General features: G+C 42.7%; 1 protein-coding gene across 1 annotated transcript in view; it reads right to left on the bottom strand.

Moving 5' to 3' along the window:
* LOC132445589 (receptor-type tyrosine-protein phosphatase delta-like) overlaps positions 1 to 22,481 on the bottom strand; it is a 70,160-nt gene that overhangs the window by 45,011 nt on the left and 2,668 nt on the right. The window contains 6 exon segments of the mRNA XM_060035669.1: positions 1,929 to 1,940; positions 2,816 to 2,926; positions 4,936 to 4,953; positions 5,728 to 5,736; positions 7,074 to 7,262; positions 22,213 to 22,354. Coding sequence (XP_059891652.1) covers positions 1,929 to 1,940; positions 2,816 to 2,926; positions 4,936 to 4,953; positions 5,728 to 5,736; positions 7,074 to 7,262; positions 22,213 to 22,354 — 481 coding nt within the window.

Below are 22,481 nucleotides of genomic sequence, written 5' to 3' on the forward strand. Positions count from 1 at the left end.
GAACATAATGGCTGCCGTTGGAGCTAATGTTAGGCGTTTCATGTAAACTTTGACGGTATACCAATACAAATATACAAATATGAACAAATATAGTGTTGGTAACGGAGCCGAAGTATTGGATGACATAGCAATAACAGCGAAAGCGTTTATTAAAACCACCCTTTGGACTTAAGGCAATATACCAACGTATAACTGTGACAATCATGCACAAAAATATGATGTGACTACGCGATGTGAACAGAACACCACATACAATACTGGACGGCAAAAATGGATTGCAGAGTTGAATGGCAACCTGTTTTTATGCTGCACGCCCCCAGTTGATGGGAATGAATGTGTCGCACCAAATCCTCACATACACATACACACACAGATACCGTTCAGAAAGGGACACGTATCACAATGGAATGTAAACCTTGTTTGCTTTTGTGGTCATCAGACTTCCCGCAAAAGCCGATGCACATTGAAAACAAATTGGTTTTCAAATAAAATTACACAAAAGGATTAAAAAAATATTTAAATGACACAGAGATGGATCCATGCCTATTGGATGAAACACTACTCTCTTTAACAGTCACGTTATAGAGAGAATCGATGTTAAGGAGTAGAGCACAATGGACATAAAGGCTATTGCAGACGATTTCAAGTCGTATTTTTTGCAACAGCGCAAAAACTAAACCACAACGGTTTCAGATTTGCACTGCTGCGACACCCAATGGAAAGGGTTCACAGGGTCAGTCAAATATGGTTAATTTTTTAAAATTTGGTATGACAACTGGCATTGTCACATGGTGTTAACGCCGAGAGTGGTAGGATGCAAGGCAAAACGGAAAGGATCACAACGTCAAAATTTAAGGCATGAGTTCAGTGTTACTGCTTATGAATATTCAGACTCACTGGGTTTTCTGTGAAGTGACAATTAGTGACCAACGCTCTTATACAATGTTGGTAGGATTTTGATATGATGTGCGTTACGAAATGGACATATTTTTGCCATCTTTAGATTTGAACGGCTTGTTATGCCAAGCAGATTGCACCTCTCCAGAGAGGAAATCAGCAGCAGAGGAACTTCTTGCATTATTAAATACAACTTTTATCTCCTTCTATATTAAATTAATATCCAATTGGCTTGTGTTCCCCTGCTATGGAGTGTTCATCCTGTTAATTCGATCATTACATTTGTCAAGTATTAATGATAATGACTCAAACACATTATTCTTTCATGACATCCTAGGGTTGAGTCACTCTCATCAGAGGAAATGTATTTTTCTCTGGGGGAAAGGGGGAATATTACCACTCAACAAAATGTAATTTGCTGTAAAAGCAGAAGGGGGCATTTTAACCACGATGTAATATGTGTGAGTGAGTCCACTTATTCAATTGTTTTTACCTAGTATTTAGTAATGTTATTCTGAAAAGCTAGGCATTGTAAATAATATTTTTAAATATACATGTTTACATATTTTGGTGGTCCTGTCCTCACACATTAATGCCAAAGTTATTGTGCTGGCGTTTATCTAAGTCACCAAGCAGGAACACTGACAGGTGTAAGGGGAAGACAACATTCAACTTGACCGTTACCGGGTGACCATGCAAACAAACTCTCGCCAAAAGATGCAAATACCATTTACCCTCCCGCCCAATTTCCAAGATTAAAAGTTGTGTTAGCATGCAGTGTGTGTTAATATGTTGTCAAGCATTCAGTCAAGGATCGGGAGTCTGCCATTTTCACTGGGTCCCACGAACACAGAACGTACGACAGCGTTTGCAAATTATTCGGAAATTGAATCAACGGAGGTTAACATTGTAAAATAAATGATGATACAGCTATGGTGCCATGGAGATATGGTCACATGAATCACATTTTGAGGCTTTGGTGGAAAACAAATGATTGATCATTTCTGGTTTTAAAAAGTAAAAGCACCAACCTTCTCGTAGCTCTGAGGGATGTTTAGGGTTTGATGCAGAGCAAAAATAAAATGAGGGAAGGAGAGAGACAAGGGAAACACAGAGAGTAAAAAGGCCATAATCAAGGAGGTCAAATGCTATGCCAAGACTGAAGGACCCTCTGGTTCAAAACAGTGGGAGCTGGGATCTCTTTCCCAGACCCTTTTCTGTTAATATTTAAAGTTATTTATTATTTATTTGTCATTTGGATGAGATTACATTTCTTTTGGCACTGTCTTGTATAAGCGCATAACGTATTTAGGCCTACTTTTAAGACAAATGTGCAGTAGATATCAACTGAATTTGGTGATGTTTTTTTTTTACTAATTTACTAAGCTGCACATAATGTTATTCATTACGTTTTTAATTATTGAACGAAAAATGTGAAATAAGGCGGTCCTTCAAGAGGAGAGAAACAAAAGATAGAATTTGGAAGGATCTGTTAAACTACTTGGTGGAAAGGACACACACGACATTCAAAATCTAGGGGCAGAGAGTGGTCCACCACGTTTCGTTAAAACTGTCAGGCGTGATTAGTAGGTAAAAACAACAAGCGGTTAAGTCATTCAAGTTAAGACTTCGGATAATCAATTAGAGGAGAAGAAAAACAATTAGCATAGCAAACAGGTTCAAATCCACACAGGTAGGTTGAGTGCAAACCCCCCCTCCCCCAAGAAAAACCTCCATACCATAATTACCTTCTTCACATGTGTTCGCAGGACGCAACCAGGCAAACCGTGGTTCAAGGTTCAGATTCAGTTCCGTGACCCCACATCATTCACTTACTATTCAATATTTTAACACTTGATTTTCAGTCAAACGTGTACATGAACCTGTTGACTGAGTTATGATGACCGCAGCTTCCTACCTCGCACATACAGATTGGCGGGAGCAGAATAGCGCGTCCCGTCATTGTTGGTGGCCACACATTCATACTTTCCCTGGTCCGATTCCTCGCTCTGCTCAATCTGCAGGGCCCCTAGTTGAGAATAACAATGGATGCAGGGAGATAATTGGTTAAAATCGTGACCGTATCAAAAATTAAATGAGAACATGCTTCAAAAGGCGATTATCCCTTTGTTTTTTTCCCCTGGCTCTGCCCAATTAAAAGTTGGTACTGTGGTAGTATAAATGGAAATGTCAAGAAATCATTGAATCCCAAACCACCTCGAGTTGCATATCTTTAAGAGTGGCCAATTTATTGTTTCACATATCGGGAATTCACATATCAGTTTAAAGTTGTAAGTGATTCAAAGTTATTCCCCTATATTTATCATATCTTCGGAAATATCCACTGTTCACATACTGTGAGATTGCAGCTTCAAACCTTGCACATGCAATAAAGGAGTGCTGTTCCTTTGAACAAGGCCAGACAGACTATGTGTATAAATTCAAATATAATAATATTAACAAGGCTGAACTTGCATTATTAATTTTATTAATTGTATATTTGTATCATCTTTGATGACTTTGAAAGAGAGAACAAGAAAAACATTCAAATATTGAATGATCGATGCCATCTTAACTCATCCTAAAGCCTGTATATATGCATATGCATATTAAGAGGATAATAATATATGCTATATAAATCAAATTACAGGTGAGGTATAGGGGCGAGACCTACAATATACAACAGATCACTGGACTGGTCAATATGGGAATGAGTGATACTGCTTCAGGGAAGCGTGGATCAAACAAAAGAGGTTTACAGTATAAGAAAGCAGCATAAAAAGGGAGGACAATTGAAAGAAAGAAATTTAGGTATGGACTTAGCATATTCAATCACATGTGACTTGAAACAGTCATCTAAATTTGGGACTTCTTGATGTTGAAGTGACTATCAAAAATGCAGCGTTGTATAAAAAAATTGAAAAAAGGCTGCTTACATGTTTAAAAAAATAATTGTTCAGTTTTGTGCAAAGCGAAACCAATAGATAACCCTCGGTAACAAAAGTCTGGACATGCACATCTTCCCAAATAGCAAGAGATGTATGTCGGCACAACTTACAACCTTCTGACAACCCTTAGCTGAAAAATAAAATGCAATTGAATTAGAAGACAAAATTCAAAATGTCGGCCAGAGCCCACAAGAAGTCAACCAACCACTGCGTAAGCTTGTCAAAGCTACAAAAGACACCCATAAAAATCCACCAATGGGATCAGCAGTGTGGTGTCACATGACCCGAGGGGAAAAATGGCTTTAAATTCAACAACTCTCAAACTCCATGTCACACGGCAAAAATTAGCCAATCAGGGTCCTCGCCGGCCTCAACTGTATGCCTTCCCCCAAACCCTGAAGAAAAAAGTCAAAAAAGTAAAATAGTCTCCAAACCCAAGAAAAGTAAGAAAAATAGGTGAAAGAGAAAAAAAGCACCGTAGAAACTTTATCAAAAAAGTAGTTGTTTGGGCTTTTTTGTAGAAGGTACAGAAGAGGAAAGCAAATAGAGGAAATTAAAAAAAAATAGTTTGCAAAGATAGAAATAACTCTTTGGGAGAAAAAAAGGCATAGAAAAGGCAGTATTGTCTTCAGCATGCCTGCGTGCTTCCACGGCAATCTGCGCATACTTTTGGAGCTGAATAAGAGCAGCTAAGGGGAAAAAAGGCTTGGTTGTTTTAGTTGGACAAAAAGAGGGACACATGATTCGCTATGGCCGAAAAGAAAACAAAAATGAACGGATAAAAAAAGAAAATTGTTTAAAAATAATTGTCATTGGATATGCTTATTTGAGCCATGGCAAGCATATCACAAGTGAGCCAAGTGGGGCCTGGAAAACCAGGAGACAAAGGAGTAAAATAAAGCATAGACGTACAAAAATGGAAGAGTCAACGAAACAGGACCAAAGAAAAAAAGATCTTGATGAACGAAATGGGATTTGGAATCGGTAAACGGGGGACAAAATGGAGGGTGATTCGAATGAATGGATGGGTTGACAGCAAGAATGAATTCGTTTTATTTTCATTCTGTGAACGTCAGTTCAGCACTCTTACCTCTTATTGGTGTACCACCTGGGTGGATAATATGAATGCAAATAAGATTAGAAAGAAGAAGCATTAGTACGAGAAGATAGAGGCTTGGGGGGCTTTGGAAGAAGAATCAAATTAGATTTAACAGGGTACGTAAATAAAGGTTCTGAGGGAGAGTGAGAGAGGGAAGAGTGAGAGTGAGAGAGAAAGAGAAAGAGAAAGAGAGAGAGAGAGAGTTTCTGTACTCTAGTGGTAAAGAAAAGGCAGGAGTCATCATAGGAAAACCATAGGTTAGAGAGAGGAACTTTTGAACACACTGAAGTGCCACAGGCTTGGGGCCAATGTCGGTAGCGACAATGACTTCTGAGGACCAAGTGAGGCCCATCTATTACAAAGGAAAGACTTTGTGGATTTGGCATGTAGGAAACAAGAGTGGGAGCTGCGGCTCCTGGTATGCTTTGGCTCTGCTAGGCCCTGAGCTACGGAGAATCTGGACACAGCCTAACGTAACACAAACAGGTGTGAAGAGAGTAAGTGGATAAGTGGGTCAGTGAGTGAGTGGCAGACACGTGAGACATGTTAAACATTAATCATTGTTATTTTTGTGCTAAACTTTTTGTGCCTAATTATCTGTCCTAGAAGTGCCTCTGCTGGTAGTGAGACCAGTCGTGGTGGGTAGGGTAAGCTTGTGTGTCCCTGCCACCTCTGTGAGTTGGCTACTGTAACTGTTAGTAAAATGCATGCCATGCATTTTAATAGTTGTTGGTAACATGAACATTAGTGGGGGTGATGTGTGCTTCAGAACTAAGCACTTACCAAAGGATTCTGTAGATTTAAAAATACAGAGAAGAAGAAAGACAGCATAAGAATGTGATTATAGCTCTTAGGTTTTTAGTTAACAAGGTTTGTTTTTAAAAGCATCAACGCTACGCGAATCGAAAGTCCCACATTTTAAATCAAAGGGTTAATTCTACACAGTTCTGTTGAAAACAAGGGAAGGAGGGTTAACACGAAGAAGACCCGACAAGGACAGCTGTGAAGTTTGGGAGGACAGGTGGTCAAACATAGAAGAGTTACGTTTTACTGTGAATCAAATGTGTTTCCAGCTGCATTATACGAAAATATATTATATATTGAATGATTCAGGGGACTACTTTTTAGATTAAGTTGCTGCATATTAATTAAAAAAAGCTCTACGGCACGTAAAGCAGAAATTCCTCATAATTCAAAGTTTCAAGGTTGTAGTATGTAATGAAAAGTGGCGTCTTGTGCCTTAAATGTTATTTCCTTGTTGACCTCACACAACACAAGTGTGACTTTAGAAGCTAGGAAATGTTTCACATTCAGATTCTGATGTAAAAATCTCCTTCGAAAAATTGACAAAAGATGAAAATCACAGACATTTTGTGCAAATATGTGATAGTCGTAGTGCTTGGCAACTGCTTTCCTAGTTAATTCTTTCCTCTTTTTTGCATATTTTGCAAGTTCTGAGTGAGTAAAAACAATGAAAGAAGTGATGACGAGAATGGAACCCACAGCAAAAAAACAAACTGCTCAGAGGCAGTGGAAATCATATCAACATAAAAAGGCCAACCCCAACACATCCTTCTAAGTAAAATATAAGAGTTACAGCAGTGAGAAATGAAGACGCAAATATAGAAGCAGAACATTTACAAGAAGGGACAAGTTCGACAGGGCCACGACAACACTGGAAGACAAGGGGTAGGAAGGGGAGATACACAACACACACACACACACACACACACACACACACACACACACACACACACACACACACACACACACACACACACACACACACACACACACACACACACACACCAGGACCCACACACCGGGACGGACGCACACGCACACACACACACACAGATAGTCGAAGAGAGGACTCAATGCCATTACCTACAGAAACCAAAACCAAACTGTGCAAGTTAAACAACAAGAAGAAGGACACAGTGGGAACTAAAGCAGTAGAAGAATAATCAAGGAGAAAAAACAGCAACCCAAAAATATACACACAAAAGAAAAAAAAAAAACCCAAAGCAAAAGTCCCAGTGTTGGGATTTCCCAGAGTGCTCGGAGGGTGCTTGCCATGAGGGCAGCGCTGGGGGGGAGGCGGGGGGGGAGGGGTGGAGTCGACCTACCCGATCGGAGCTGTTTAATGCGGCCGTTGTTGTTGGTGGTGTTGACGGGCAGGAAGTCCTTAAACCAGGAGATGTCGGGGTCCGGGTTGCCGCTGGCCGCGCAGAGCATGGTGGCAGTGCGCGTGCGCTCCACCACCTTCAACTGGGGGCCCATGTCTATGGTGGGGAACCCCGCGGGCAGCTGGTCCTCTGGGGGCACAAGGAGGGAGGGGGGACAGGGGTCAACACGGAGCAGTGAGGCCGACTGCATTCATACGGCGCTTTTCTAACCACTGGCCACTCCAAGCGCTTTACGATGTTGCCTCACATTCACCCGTTCATGGACACATTCACACACCGACGGCGGTGTCACCCATGCAGGGCGACAGCCAGCTCGCCGGGAGGACTAAGGGGTTGGTGCCTTGCTCAGGGACACTGCGACGCTTGGAGGAGCCGGGGATCGAACCAGCAATCTTCTGGTTACCAAAAATCAAGTTGAAGTTGGTTGATTTGCTCCATCGACCAATTCAAATGAGTTGTAGATATTAGAACTGTAAAAACAAACTATAAGTAAGCCGACGTCGGTTTACTTGCAGTACTTGGGGACTCACAACTGCATCCTTTTATGTTTAGAACTCAGCTGGCTGCTTTGCATGAATTTCTTCACCCCCCGGTTTACCGTATAAACAGAGTTAAGCATTTTCAATCTCAAGAAGGATAATTAGCTTGTATCTCACTCGGGCATTTTATTGCAGCAAAACAAGACAATATAAAAGTAATAATACCTGATTTTCACCTTGCTGAATGCAATGTGTGATTTGTGTTCTGAGCTGATTATGCAAACTCAATTCAAAATACAGAAATATCTCCATCTGTATAGCAGTGTTACATTGTTACAAAGCCCGATTCAGGTAACTTCTAATTAGATTCCTATCAAACCTCTACATTTAAACTTGGTTGCCATATGGTTAAATAGCAGCTTATGCTTCTGTCCTGAACAGCTTTTAAATTTGTGGGCAGTCACTTTGTTCATGAAATTTTCATGAGGACACATCGGTTTGAAAAGATCATTCAGATCCTGTGCAGAGCCAAATGACAACAGTGGCCCCCTTCCAATAACGCTTTTGGGTATCTGGCAGGAGAATCTCCTCCAAAGATGTTTCAAACCCTATTACAACAGGGTGAACTTTCAAACTTCTTTTGTACTTTAGTAATTTAGTGTGCCGGCCAACTGCCATGGGCCATTATTGATTCACTTTTTCAATTTACAGCATGCCTCGAATGCATTGCGTTCAATTTTGTTCTTTGAATTGCAATGAGATGTTTTGAATAAAAAGAAAACGTCTGCAGGCCTATTTGTTTTCTTCTTACGATATCAGTGGTGTTTCTCGACAGAACCCTGCAATGATTTAACATGATGTGTAATGTGAAGCAGCATCGTATCCGCTGGTGAGGTTTTCTCAGACCTTTGTAGGCCCCAAGAGTACCACTTGAAATGTATAATTGCATGCAGAGCAAGGGAAACATTACAACAGTCGTTTATAGGGGTTGTTTGTTTTAAATTGAAGCCGATAACTCTCTGGAAAACTGCTGCTTTGGTTGTGATGCATAGATATAAAGTATATACAGTGTTCATGGCCCACTGATATGGCTCACATCTCTACCCACAATGCCATGGGATTGTGAGGGGGGTTAGACAATTTTATTCATTTCCCTTGCATCCACAGCATCAATAACAGTAGAAATATAATTTATCCATTATCATTTAATCTCAATAATGACATATTGCCTATGTTGTCGTGATGACTAGAAAGAAACGGACATTAAAAAATCCAGATAATTTAACTTTCATGGTCAAATGACAAGAGCTCCTTCACAAAACAGAAAACATTCCCAAATGGAGATAACATTTTTCGCAGATTTATTTTAAACTAAAAATAACTACAAAAGAGCCATTCAATAATAGTAATGAATGAAATGGCCACTGAAAAGGGTAAATCCAGGGACAGGAAGTGGAAACGATTGAACATTACGCAGTAGCTTCCTTCGGTCTCCTCAAGGTCAAACAAGACGATTACTTAAATTGAAACTGAAACTGAACAAACACAATAGCCGCAAGCACACTTAAATGAACCATGGCACATTAAGAACATTGATTGAGGCTATTTAGTGACATTAACAAAACAATAAAAACACATTGTGCCAAATAAGATATTCTCGTAAGAGCGGCCTTTTGGAGAAAAGGCTGCCCCACTATGCGTGAAGTACTCATTTATAAACACAGTTTGAACTACTCAAATCGACTGTGATCAGGTACGATCAAGGTGTTTTCAGTACAACCTTCTTCTTTCCATTTGAAGGGGGTCCAAGATGCATACCCCACTTGTGTTTTAAAAAAAAAAAATGCTTGCCCACAACTGTCATTTTTAAATGATTTGTTTTCCCCGGCCCTTAGTGCAATTAAATACCACCCTCTCCACTTGACACAACGTCATGGCAACAGAGATCCACCATCGACCTTTCCTCACCAGCATCGCGATCAGATGCAATCTGCACTACCAATGACTAACATAAAGGGTTAACCTTATAAAACACATCTTCACGTTATTCTCTCTACGTCAGAGCGTGTCACATTCGGATTACTTAATAATTGTACAAAAATGTAACACATTTGCCGACTTCAGCGCTGGTCAAACACTCAACATAATTGGAGCTGCTGCAGCACTTTTCTAACGAGCAAGCAAAAAATAAATCGGTCTCCCTAATGGACGTTTAATTTGAAATGCTGCCATGTATATTGTACAGTTTGTTTTTTAATGTTGACTATTGACAAACGGGTATCATGGAGGACATGGCAAATTGTAAATTGAAGGAGGGGAGATATGCAGTGCAAACAGTTGTCAAGGACCTTGTTTTGAACTTGATGTTAAATGATCAGCAACGAGCAGGCGAGGCTGTTTGTTAACAACACACTCAAGGGTGGAATTCTGAAATGCTTGGTGAATAAGTTGTGGTCATTGTTGATCGATTGTTGATCGATTATTTTGTTGGTGAGAATTATAGGCCTGATCCAAGCCAGGATTTTGCTTAACACATGTATACAATCCGGTAAAACCACAACTGGTTTGTGTAAATACATACATTAAACTCTTGTTATTCCACACCATTGAAAGCTGCAATCTCAAGGACAACCCTAGACAAGGACAGCGTCCAGAGTGTTCCAGAGACACACAAACTCTCTCTCTCTCTCTCTCTCTCCCTCCCCCTCTCCCTCTCTCTCTCTCTCTCCCTCTCTCTCTCCCTCTCTCCCCCTCCCTCCCTCCCTCTATATATAATATATATATATAAATTCAACAATGGATCTACACACTAAATGAGATGGAAGGGGAAGTGAGGCTGGAGTCACCTTCTTTAGAAGTGCTGAGCGCTGGTGCTTGATATAAAAGGACCCCCAATGACAATTTGCACACATTAACTACTGCCAGCCTATCAGGACTTATGGGAATGTGGTGCCAAGTATGGGACAAGTATAAAAAGGACATTGGCTCAAGAAAATCCCTGAGTGGGCACATTTTTGTACAAGACGTAGGAGTGCTGGACACGGCCTGCAACCCATTAGGAGATTATCTCTATTGATTTCATAAGGCATCGACACACAGAGCCAAAACTAATGATTTGCAGTCCAAATCATATACTAAATGCACTACAGACAACATCACGTCATTTTTGAAAGTGGAATGAGATTGCTGTGACTCGTGCACAAGCACATATATATATATATATATATATATATATGTAGAGAGGCCTATGTATTATTATTAATAAGATAAATATTACGATGCCGGATATCTGCCGCAGTGTCTCTGATCCAGCGCGTGTTTCTAAGTGTCGGGTTAGTGTGCGTCATTTATTTATTACTTGAGCTCAGTGACCTGCTAATTTTCTTATCAGTGAACCCTATCTCCTTCAAAGTATGATTGAGTGCAGTGGTATTAGCTTGAGTGACAACCCCAGGTGATATATTCTTCCTGCCACGCCACTAATGAGAAAATCACCCATGACGGCGATAGGGATTCTGGTAGGACATGGCTGGAGAGTCTAAATGTGATTAGTGTTGGCGTGTTCTCCCTGGAATCTTAACAATTTCTTCAACGGCTATTTCTTCCACGTACGAGCTTATTCATCTCAAGTGGGAGTTTTTTTTTTTTTTCTTCATTAATTTCCTAATTTATGTAACGTTGTTGATTCCGATTTTTTTTTTTTCTTTTCACTTTCCACACTGTGGAAAGTGTTTCAGGACAGGACAAGTCGTTTCAAAATTGACCTTAATCATTTTAGACAGAGTGTTTCTCTCTGCTCCAGATTCGCGCTAATGCATTCACTTTTGTTTTGGTTCTGTCGTGCTGGCATGGAAGAGGGAACTGTTAATTGTGCTTTTGTTGTTGCACAAAACAAAATAATGCAAGCAATGGCAGCAGCTCTTGATGAACAAAAGGTGGCCAGCCATTCCTTTTTCTGCCAATTATATGACAGCATCTGTCCCCGTTTTTCCTCTCTTTCTCTCCCCATCTCTCTCTCTCTCTCCCACTCTCTCTCGTTCGGATTGTCTGTTCTACTCTGCCCATTTGTTTGTCACCCGTTGAGGGAACAAGTCCTCAGTGATATTTATAATGTACATATTTATTTTCACTGCAGCATGCCTGGCGGCACTGAAGTTTCGATATAATTCTCTCGTTGTTGTACATCTTTATTTGCGCCTGTTTGCGCGTCAATTGTGTGCGTGTGTGTGTGTGCGTGTGTGTGTGCGACTGTGCGTGCGTGTGAAATTGTGAATGTGTTTGGGGTTTCCACACATTTGTGTCAAGAACATAAATGTTTATCGACTACCTTGGAGAGGACTTTGCAGATGTGGCAATTTACTTTTTTATATTTAACGATAGCTGCTTGTGTGAGCAACACTGGAGGTTATATAAAAACACACACACAGACACACACACCGATGCAGTCCACACACTGCTGTTAAAACGTGGGACCTTGCACTGGTGTCAATCATGCAACCTGATATAGTGACTTAGTTTTTTTTTTTTTTCGCCAGACATTACCTGTCCGTTTGAGCACTGCCTCAGGTGAAATAATTGGAATTCATGCAATTGGGGGAAAGGGTTGACCTTTGACATTAGAAGGATGACATGTCTATTCTGTAGACTGCCGTATGGACAGGGGCACGGTAGAGTGTGGGGGGAGCTGAAAAACATTTTTCTGATAAAGGGGAATCTCAAAGATGAATTCAAATAAATGTCTGTTAAGTCACTATTTATCGCCAAATGTGGTAAAACATATAGTGTATGGTATGCATATGCAATATAATGTTTCACTTTCTTATAACGAATGTACTTAATGTACGTCCCTTTGGATAAAAGCGTCTGCTAAATGCCCTTAATGTAAATGTATATGCCTTAAAAATTCCTCAATGGTCTCTGCTTTAGATAATAAACGACAAACGCAATACTCTCCTCTATATGTGCAGCATTGGGCCTCCTTTGAACCAAGATACTGGTGTGATGGCGTGTGACGTGTGTGTCGGAGAGGGGGAGGGTTAAAACTGTTTATGTGTGTCTATCTGAAAGATTAATAGACAGAGCTAGGAATAAGCATTAAACATACAAAAAGAAAATCGAATTGGGTTAATGTATATTTTGGGTATTTTACTTAAGCCTATTAACATCTCATCCCACGCACATTAGTATGCACACATTACGGGGGATTTGCAGGGTAATAACGGCTCCATTTGGAGTAATAGAGTTTAAAGAGGAGATTGTACCCTTTCAAACACAAACCGCCCGTGAGTCAACACAATAAGTTGGCACCTCCGAAACAAGGCTGTAAAAGGTGGCAGTGTGGGTGGTGCCAAACACAACCACAGCGCAATGTTTGGATTGACACCAGCGGCACTCCTAGGGGTCGAAATAGCGTTTGCATAATTATATCATAGAGTTTTAATCAATCATTAGAGAGTATATTTTGCTATGGGGAATTACCACAAACGCAGTGTTGAATGTCTCCCTGCTGGAGGACGCATAGGGGAGGAGGAAGATTAGAAAGAGGAAGAGTTTCAGCTACTCCCTTCTGGAAAAAGGTTTTTAGTTCCAAGGTTTAAAACCAAGCGTTTTAAAAACAGCTTTGTTCAGAACAAGCTGTAGAAACTGCTATATTTGCACAACATTAATTTTGTATGTGTTATTTATTTATTTGTTGATTTTTTAGATCAATTTATCAGGGTTTTATTATATTTTAATTATGTTGGTCAGTTTTAAGTATCCAAATTTGGATTAGCACTGGAGCACTTTAATTGTTTTATCCACTGTATGTAACTGTCCCATTTTTGTTTGTGTGTATGTGTTGTCCTAACTGTGTGACGGAAGCCCACTTTTAAACTGCAACACAAGTTTACCTACGGGTACGAATAAAGTAACCTGAACCTGAACCTGTGGAGGATTGATGTGACAAAGAGTCAGAAAAGTAAAGGATAAATAAGTGTGAGCCTCTCTTAACCTTACCTCCGCGACGATCTGTCTCCATGAAGAATAGCATACTCTACCCCCCATTTCCCTGTACTGATTGTTTCTTCCATAAATCCCGCTTTGAGCGTGTAATTAATGGAACGGCGCTTATTTGCCATTAAAAAAACGTCGACTAATGCCGTAGATTGTGAGAAAAACCATTGTCAAGTATTCAATTAATCATCGGTGGGCCTTTCTCTGTGTTTTTCCCCCACAAGCTCCTTCACAGATGGTCGCTCGCTGGCATTGCTCATTTGCAATGACATTGATATTTTCGAACCCCACAATCATTACCCTAATTTGAAATGTACAGTATGTACAAAAAAAATGATGAATGCAAAGATTAAAGATCCATATATTTTAAATAGCTCTGAAGCTCTGACTTGCACTATTTTTAAGTGCCACTGTGAAATATTGAGACTGTTCTACGATGTGCGGGGGAGGAGGGAGGGGTCGCACCATCCACTTTGGGCGAGAGACGGCGCTACTCTCTCTACTATGTTGACGCACGCCATTCATAATAACCATGAACCCGCCCCCCCACCCCCACCCCCACCCCCCCACACACACACAAACAAATACATGCACACACACAGGAACACACATGCACACACCATATTCTTTGCAAAGAGAAAAGAGAGGGAAAATGAATGAAAGCCTGAGTATCTGCCTGGCCTCCGGGGCTGGTGTTAAAATGGACGGCTAAAGAGGGAGAAGAAAGGGAGAGATGAGGCAGGAAGGGAGGATGGGGCAGGTTGAGGGGGGCAGGGGGGGTTGTCTACTGGCCTGACTGGGCAAGTCTCAAGGCAGGCAGGTCGCCTCCCTCCACCCCCCACCCCCCCTTAACCCATTGAGGACATGATGCACAACAGCTTAGCTTTATTATACTCAGAGGGAATGTTGGGTCGAGGTAGAGAGAGAGAGAGAGAGAGAGCGAGAAGGAGAGAGAGAGACCGAGGGAGGGAGGGAGGGAGGGAGAGAGAGAGGGAGGGAGGGAGAGAGAGAGAGAGAGACAGAGACAGAGACAGAAAAGAGAAAGAGAGAGAGAGAGAGAGAGAGAGAGAGAGCGGACGAGAGATAAAGAGAGAGAACAAGAGCGAACGAGAGCGAAAACGAGCAAGATGGCGTGCCACAATCACTTCCCATACGCCCCGTGTCTCCCCGCCCAGAACAACGATGTCTTTCATCGGTGCTCCTGACAGCGTTCTGACGTTCTCCCACAACTCCTGCACGGGGCACCCCCCCCCCCTCCCCCACACCCGTACCGTATCCATTCGCCTGCTGCTGGAAAATTACTTAACAATCGCTTCGGTAGTGAAATGATTCCTCGATTTGTCTTCTTTCTACGTCCCGTCCCTGCCCGCCTCACACACACACACAGACACACACACAGACACACAGACACATGCATCCTTTCTATCCTCCTTTAGTCTCCCCGTGCCTCGCCTCTTTGCATATTCCATTTGCTGCTTGTTACCTTGAGCGATGATTCCATTTACTTTGAGGAACAGTCGCTCGTTAATTTGTGGTCGAAGAAAAAAGAAAAAAAATAGGGCGGGAGAGACGAATGAAAAAAAAAACGATGTAGATGAAAAAAGGGAAAAATGCATATAATTATAACAGTGATGTGTCCTTATCGTTTCCTGTTCTCTGGTGTTATTGTTTGAGGTGCGGGGCGCAGAATGCTTTGACAAACCCCTTCAAGCGCTGAGTCAGACACCACGCTAAGATAAGTGTCAACATGTCAATATGTCCTGCCTTTTCTCCGCGAGTGGTTCCCCTTAAAAATATGTATGAATAAAATACAAAATGAATCCATCAACCCACATCTGGACTGCTGAAGCGAGTTGAGCATGGAGAGTGATTATAAACAACTAGCAATGTGCTCACTGTGGCCCTCCCCACACAAACACACTGGCGCACACATACCTCATTACACCGCCCATCTATTCACCCATCGCCTAAAAGCATTGAGTGAACCCACTGTGGGAAAAGTACATAATCTGAGCGATTTTGGGTTTCAATCCATCCCTACGCATGTTTGACCTGTTGGGATTCGCCTGCGAGGGCTGTTCTCAACGTGACTCCATAGAAGGGCTGCCATTGTGGATTCAAGGCTCCCTTTTGAAATGGGACAGGCAGCACATTCATCATTAGTTCATCCCTAAGCCCCAGGATACGTACAAGATCAGACTACTCCTGCGTTCATGATCACACACACACATTTATGATCACACACACTAACGCATTCATGATCCCACACACTAACAGACACAATCATAATCACATACACTAACACATTCATTATCTCACACATTCATAATCACTAACACAGACAAACACACACACACACACACATTCATGAACACGCAGACAAACACACATTCATGTTCACACTCAAACACACCTCCATAGAGATATAATATCTAAATCCGTTGTAATCATAATAAACATGAGGTGGTTCAATTGAGGTGACACCTTTGCAACCTTTTCCTTAGCAACTGGCAATACTTTAGCTACGTGTCATTATTGAGCAGCTATGGGTAAGACATCTTGCTTAAGGTAGACGGGGGAAGACTGCAGACATCACAGTAGATATGAAGGTATTATTTGAGCAAAACAAGAACATTGGATGTTTTTCTAGCACAAACACAAGGCAATAACTACAACTGCTTGAATCTGCCGCTACAAGCCTCTAATGCGGGGTTTTTTTGCTCACAAATGTCAAGCTCCACACACCATATCGCTCCACACACCATATCTCAGTGAAATGTGGAGCAGAAATTACCTGTGCACCTGTATAGCTAAGGGCGGGGAGTATGGGGAGTGTCTGAGATCAAGGGATGGTTTCCAGCAGGTAGAAACACCTACATCAATATGCCAAACTTTAAATATATATTGCTTTGGACTGGGCAAACCCTGCGCTGTTGGTTAGAATTTGCATCAATAGTCTATACTGCCTTACTTTGACAATGCAAGCATCTTTATCTCCAAATACGGATGTCAATGATATTCAAACTAACAAAAGGTACAAGGAGAACTATCCATTTTAAAAACACAATCCCAAAAATACAATTATATTTTTCTGGCTAGTATTTGATTTACATAGTAGATGCTTAAGTAAATCAAATTCTAGTCAGACTTATATAATATATAACCTGGAACCTTAACCTGTGAAAACGTGTTTTCATAGGTCAAGTTTACAGGTTAAGGATACATGTGTCAGAAGGATTGTCTGAAGAACATCCATCTACTCTGAGATGGTTCTCGTACTCCCGAGGATCGTATTCCCCTCCGGGCCGCGCTCCGCGTCCCTTCAGAAGTGACAGGGCTGAGAGTAGGCCCCTCGGCCAGCGGCCGGCGTCGCCTGACGGGAATAGTTTAGCGTGTTATTGAAGCGCCGTCGTGTTGACTTTGAACAAGTGAGTTTCCCCCGTCCTCCCGTTCGTCCCCCATCGCGGTCATAAACCATCTAATGATGCATCGGGAGCCGTCGGTGCTGGATGACGCGTGCCGGCGTATAGATAAATCATTACTGACTCCCACAACCAACAAAAAAAACTCCCGGCAGATATGACTTTTTATTTTTTTCCCATTTTCAGTTCCAGTCGGGAGGGTTGTTTAGTTTTAATTAGCGGCTACCCATTGCAGGGTTTGAGGAGTTTCTCCAGAGCATCATTAGAGACATTAGGGATGACTGTGAAGGGCCCGATTCATCTGGTAGAAAATGACTTTTGGGCCAGGCCGAGATCAAAGACTGTCTCCCCCTCTTTTCCCTCTCCCCCTGTCTCCCTCTCCCCCTGTCTCCCTCTCGCCCTCTCTCTCTCGCCCTCCTTATCTCTCTCCTTCTCTCTCCCTCTCTCTCTCTCTCTCTCTCTCTCTCTCTCTCTCTCTCTCTCTCTCTCTCTCTCTCTCTCTCTCTCTCTCTCTCTCTCTCTCTCTCTCTCTCTCTCTCTCTCTCTCTCTCTCTCTCCCTTCTCTCTCTCTCTCTCCCCTTCTCTCTCCCTCTCCCTCCCTCCCTCCCTCTCTGCAACTCAGTGCTCATTTCAGGAGTGTGTTTCTCTGACATAGTAATTCATGTAGAAAAAGCATTAGTCCTGCTAGGTCAAACTACAGCAACTCCATAATTGATGATTAAATTATCTGAGCGCGAAAACTATTCTGTTTTACTGAAGGTTATATACATCTGTAAGCATAAGAGTGTGTAGAGACCTACAAAAATATCAATAATTGCAAGAGGAAATATGAATAAGCCATAAAATCATGTGAAGGTAATTTCTTTGAATTCCCACATTGGCCTCACATTCCCGGAGGTGAGGTTACTGGTAACCAGCCCTGAGCTGGGGAAAATTACAACCGAAAAAAATCCAAACCGCTAACCACCTAATTACCTCGCCATTAATGAGGTCCAAGGTCTCTATATTCATAACGGCACCAAGCGTAATGCGGAGAGCAGAATCCCTGAATCGTATAATGATGAATATACTGGGCTTTGTTTACATCTGTGAAATCACCTTGGCAACATGGACTCGCTCTGCCTTATCCATCATGTTCAAGCGGTAATCCCGATCCTTTCGTGGCCTAGGCAGATGTTTTCACATTTCCTATCAGAGCGGTAAGCCTCACATCCATCTTGTTAGTCTGATCTTTCTTTCTTTCTTTATTTATTTATTCCTTACAACACATACAAGGGGTGCCGTGCAAATGCTAATTCGTCACGATTCGCACGATTAATTAGGTGCGGAATTTAACTTGCTTATTCATTTAGTTGGGCGGTTTTGTTGAAAAAGTTTTTTGTGACAGGTTTTTGTTCGATGGGTAATTTAATTAATATTTAATCTAATTAAAAAACATGTGCATTGTTTCCTTTTACATAATTGCCTACATTGACTATTTGATAGCACTTATCAATTCAAAGTGACACAAAGGGTCATAATCTCATTGGCAGATGTATAAATAATAATCAGTGGTTGTAAAAAGGTTAAAGTCCCACCACATTCTAGCTAAACCACAAAGGGGAACGCCAAAGACCCTCTGAATGGAGAAATAACCTCAAATCCATTCATTCTACTAAAAAATAAAAGTCTTCCGTGACAAGCCGGGTGCCGTCATCCATGTCGAGTGCAGAAGAATTGGACGCGAGCACTTTAACTGCCTTTTGCAAACCACTGAGCTCAAACCCCATAATCTAACAATGGCCACCTGCCTTGTCCCCCAGTGCACCACATTGACATTCCCAGCCAGCTAACACAGCACTTTTATACATTATTTATATACACACACACAATCAGTTATTTCACAAGGAACCAGGGTGTATTAAAACAAGACCGTCTTTTATGGCGTGCTTGTTTCTACGGACGACCGGCCCAGACTATCTAGAGGACGTCGCGGTTCAAGACGTGACGTACGGCGGCACCTGGGTGCCGTGCGGGGGCCACGACGTTCATAAACACGATTCACAACAACGCTTGGTAATTATCTCTGACCCACTGGTGCCCGGCCCTTCAGCGTCCGCGTCGTCTTCAGCTCCGGGACAAAGAGGCTGCGCCGACGCCGTTACCGTGCCAACGGTGTTCCCGTTCCCGCCAGGAGGTTGGGGGACCGCGCTTGACTCGCTTCCACCCTGCTAAAATTGGATCTCCCCTGTTTTTTCCGACCGCTCTGCCGAGACGTACGGATGATGGGCATCGATTCGCATCGCTCGTCGAGGAGGGGGGAATGGCGGATAACAGAACTAATGACAGGAGGCCGATGAGTCGATGATGTGATGGTGGTTTAACTCCGTCACGGAGGAAACATGAGCCTCAAACATCATTACAATGCCTTCAAAAAATGTGAAACATGTATGGCTTAAACACATTATTTATCGGTTTCCGTGTTTTGGATCCTATCTGTGACATGGCTAATATCACGTTACAATTCAGTTTCATCCTTCCGTAATGACCTGCAAAGGCCCCATGTTCATGACTTAAAGACACGCATGATTCAGGACATGTCATATAGAACTGTACGTATGTCAGCGACGTACGTACACATCTATAGAGAGACAGACTGCTACTGCTCATTGACTGGTAGGCTGGATTTAACTCTGAACATCATTACGCGTGGCGCTTCGCCCATCATGCAAATGGCTTCTCTGAGCCTGGGAAGAAGTTCATTACTAATGGCGCTTCCCATCAAGTTGGAGTCCATCCGAATGCTAATATGCCTGAGTACTTTTGGATTTGTCACCTCTCCTCGTAGCATGGCAATTACTACAATGTGCTTTTCCCTTCATGGAATTAAGCATCTCACACCCAGCCTACGGCCGGCTTCCCCCTTAGCAGATGCTTTGCCGTTCACGGCTACAGTCCATTGGAGTGCAAATGGTACAAAATTAACACTTAAATGTGTATTAGGTTAAAAAGGGGTTTAACGTGACATTATCTCTTTATGGCTTTCCATATCCATCCATCCATCTATTGCACATGTGTGCATACTTAGTAAGCATAGTCTCGTATCTAAAAATATTATTTTGTATTATTTTGTGATGTCTCCAACGTCATAAATATCATAATATACCATCGGGAAGTTTAAATATCTGGCTTACAGGATTCATTTATCGCCCATTGCAAGAAATCTATAGCATTTCATTGTTGCCTTGTAAACGCCATGCAGACGGAGAATGGAGGCGTACACACACTGTGGTCTGTCGAACCCGTAAACGGGGTCAGAAACGGGGTCAGCCACACTGTGCTCTGACAGCCTAACGCTTAGATCAATACAGGACAGGGACAAGCAGTTGCCTAAACGATACACAAATACATGGAAGGCAACAGTTGGTAGAGGAGGATTATAGAATACATTATACAGACAGAACCTGCTAACCAGCGGAGAAGATGAAACTCAGGAGGGGGGCGGGGGGGGGGGGCAGAGTGGGAGAGAGAGGGTGATACGGTTTTGTATGTAACCTCCCCCATCATTCACGCACACACACAAACACACACACGCAGACAACACAGAGGGTTCGGGTTCGGATCCATATAGAGGAGTGCTAGATTTTCCTGTCGGTTGGCCCCTGGACACAATCTGAAGGGGCCCAATTGTGGGCGCCCTGGGAGATATAAGGAAGAGGAGGGTGGTGCTGTCGCAGAGCCAGCTCTTCCTCTATAGGAGGGAAACTCCCCACTCAATAGTAACTCATTTGGCGTGTTGTGTAATTGTGGTGCATAATAGATTGCAAGCTATTCAGACTGCCCAAGGCCCTCTTTTTGTGTGTGTGTGTGTGTGTGTGTGTGTGTGTGTGTGTGTGTGTGTGTGTGTGTGTGTGTGTGTGTGTTAAAAGCCATTTTCGCTTCTCACCACCAACCGAGTCGTGTTTTAGAGATATACTAGGCAGCGTTTTTTTTTTTCTGTTCCAGGGGGCCTGCCACATTCTGCATCTGTGTGTAATCAAGACCAACTCAACGGCTCTTTGGGCGCTTGCTTTGTGAAAGGAGCTCATTAACAGAGAGTAGCCACCGACCGACTTTGCTGCATGTCAGCTGACTTCCAATGCGAGTAAACAAATTAGCTGACCTTTTCTCTCGGCTGTGTTACACACAGACACACGCGCGCGCTCGGAGCACGCCCAGGACTTGCTTTGACAGCCACGTGTCCCGGGAGAAATAAAAGGTATGTGAAAGGCAACGACGACAACCTGTGACTAGGAGACCATTAAAGTGAAACACAGGCAGGTGTGTGTTTATCTTAATGGAACCTGCCGCACTATTTTCCACATGGTCAACTTCATATCAGAGCTCAAGTGGTGAGATGCGAAGCACTGACTGATTTGAATAAAATTGCTCTGTTGTTCCTTCTTCTTCTTCTTTTTCTACTCCTTTGTACTTTATTGCACGACCACTCGCAAGAAATGGATGCCTATTTGCATAATTTAACCGCCATCTTAATTATCGTGTCATAAATCGGTATGCAGAAGACTTAATTCACTTAGAAATGGAAACGTATTTGGGTAAATCGCTAATGGAGTAAATCTTATCATGTTAGCATACGCAACCGAAGTGCAGCCAGTGTCCCTAATTAGGTTTGACTATGAGGCGCATGCAAAATGATACTAAAAAGGAGAGAGGGAGGGGCAGAGAGTTAAAAAGAGAGAGGGAGAAACAGATAGAAAGAGAGAAAGAGGGAAAGGGACAAAGTGTGAGAGAGAGAGAGAGAAACAGACAACGAGATAAATTGACAACGAGATAAAGTGCGGGAGAAAGAGAAACAGAGAATGGGACAGAGTGCGAGAGAGAGAGACAGAGAAACAGACAAAGAGTAAGGGAAAGACTGCAAGAGAAACAGAGGGAGGAAGAGAGACAGAGAAAGGGAGCGAGAGAGAGAGACAGAGACAGAAACAGTGGGAGGAAGAGAGAAACAGCGAAAGGGACAGTGCGAGACAGCAAGCCATAGTCCAAGAGAGAGAGAGCCAGCGAGAAACAAGTAAACACAGCTCTCCACCTCGCTGGCCCGCCAAAACCTCGCTTAGCGTCTGCAGCTAGGCTACCTGCTAAAGCGTGCGAGAGAAGGTGTGCCGTTCATTACCTGGGCCATGTTTTGTGCCATGGGAAGGAACTTACCCCGTAAGACGGTGAGCCGGGTGGTGGCGCTGGCCTCCCCCACACTGTTGGAGGCCACGCACTCGTAGATGGCCTCGTCCCTGGGGGTGCGCAGCGGCTGAATTCTGAGCACGGAGCCGGAGCCGTCGTCGAACTCGATCACCTGCATGTGCGACAGACGAGATATGTTAAAGGCGTTTTTTTTTTCCGGCACGGACGAACGACGGACTCCGGACAGGACAGGATGAGACGTGGACACACACACACACACACACACACACACACACACA

The sequence above is a fragment of the Gadus macrocephalus genome, chromosome 17, assembly GCF_031168955.1.
Source record: "Gadus macrocephalus chromosome 17, ASM3116895v1".
NCBI classification, from domain to species: domain Eukaryota; kingdom Metazoa; phylum Chordata; class Actinopteri; order Gadiformes; family Gadidae; genus Gadus; species Gadus macrocephalus.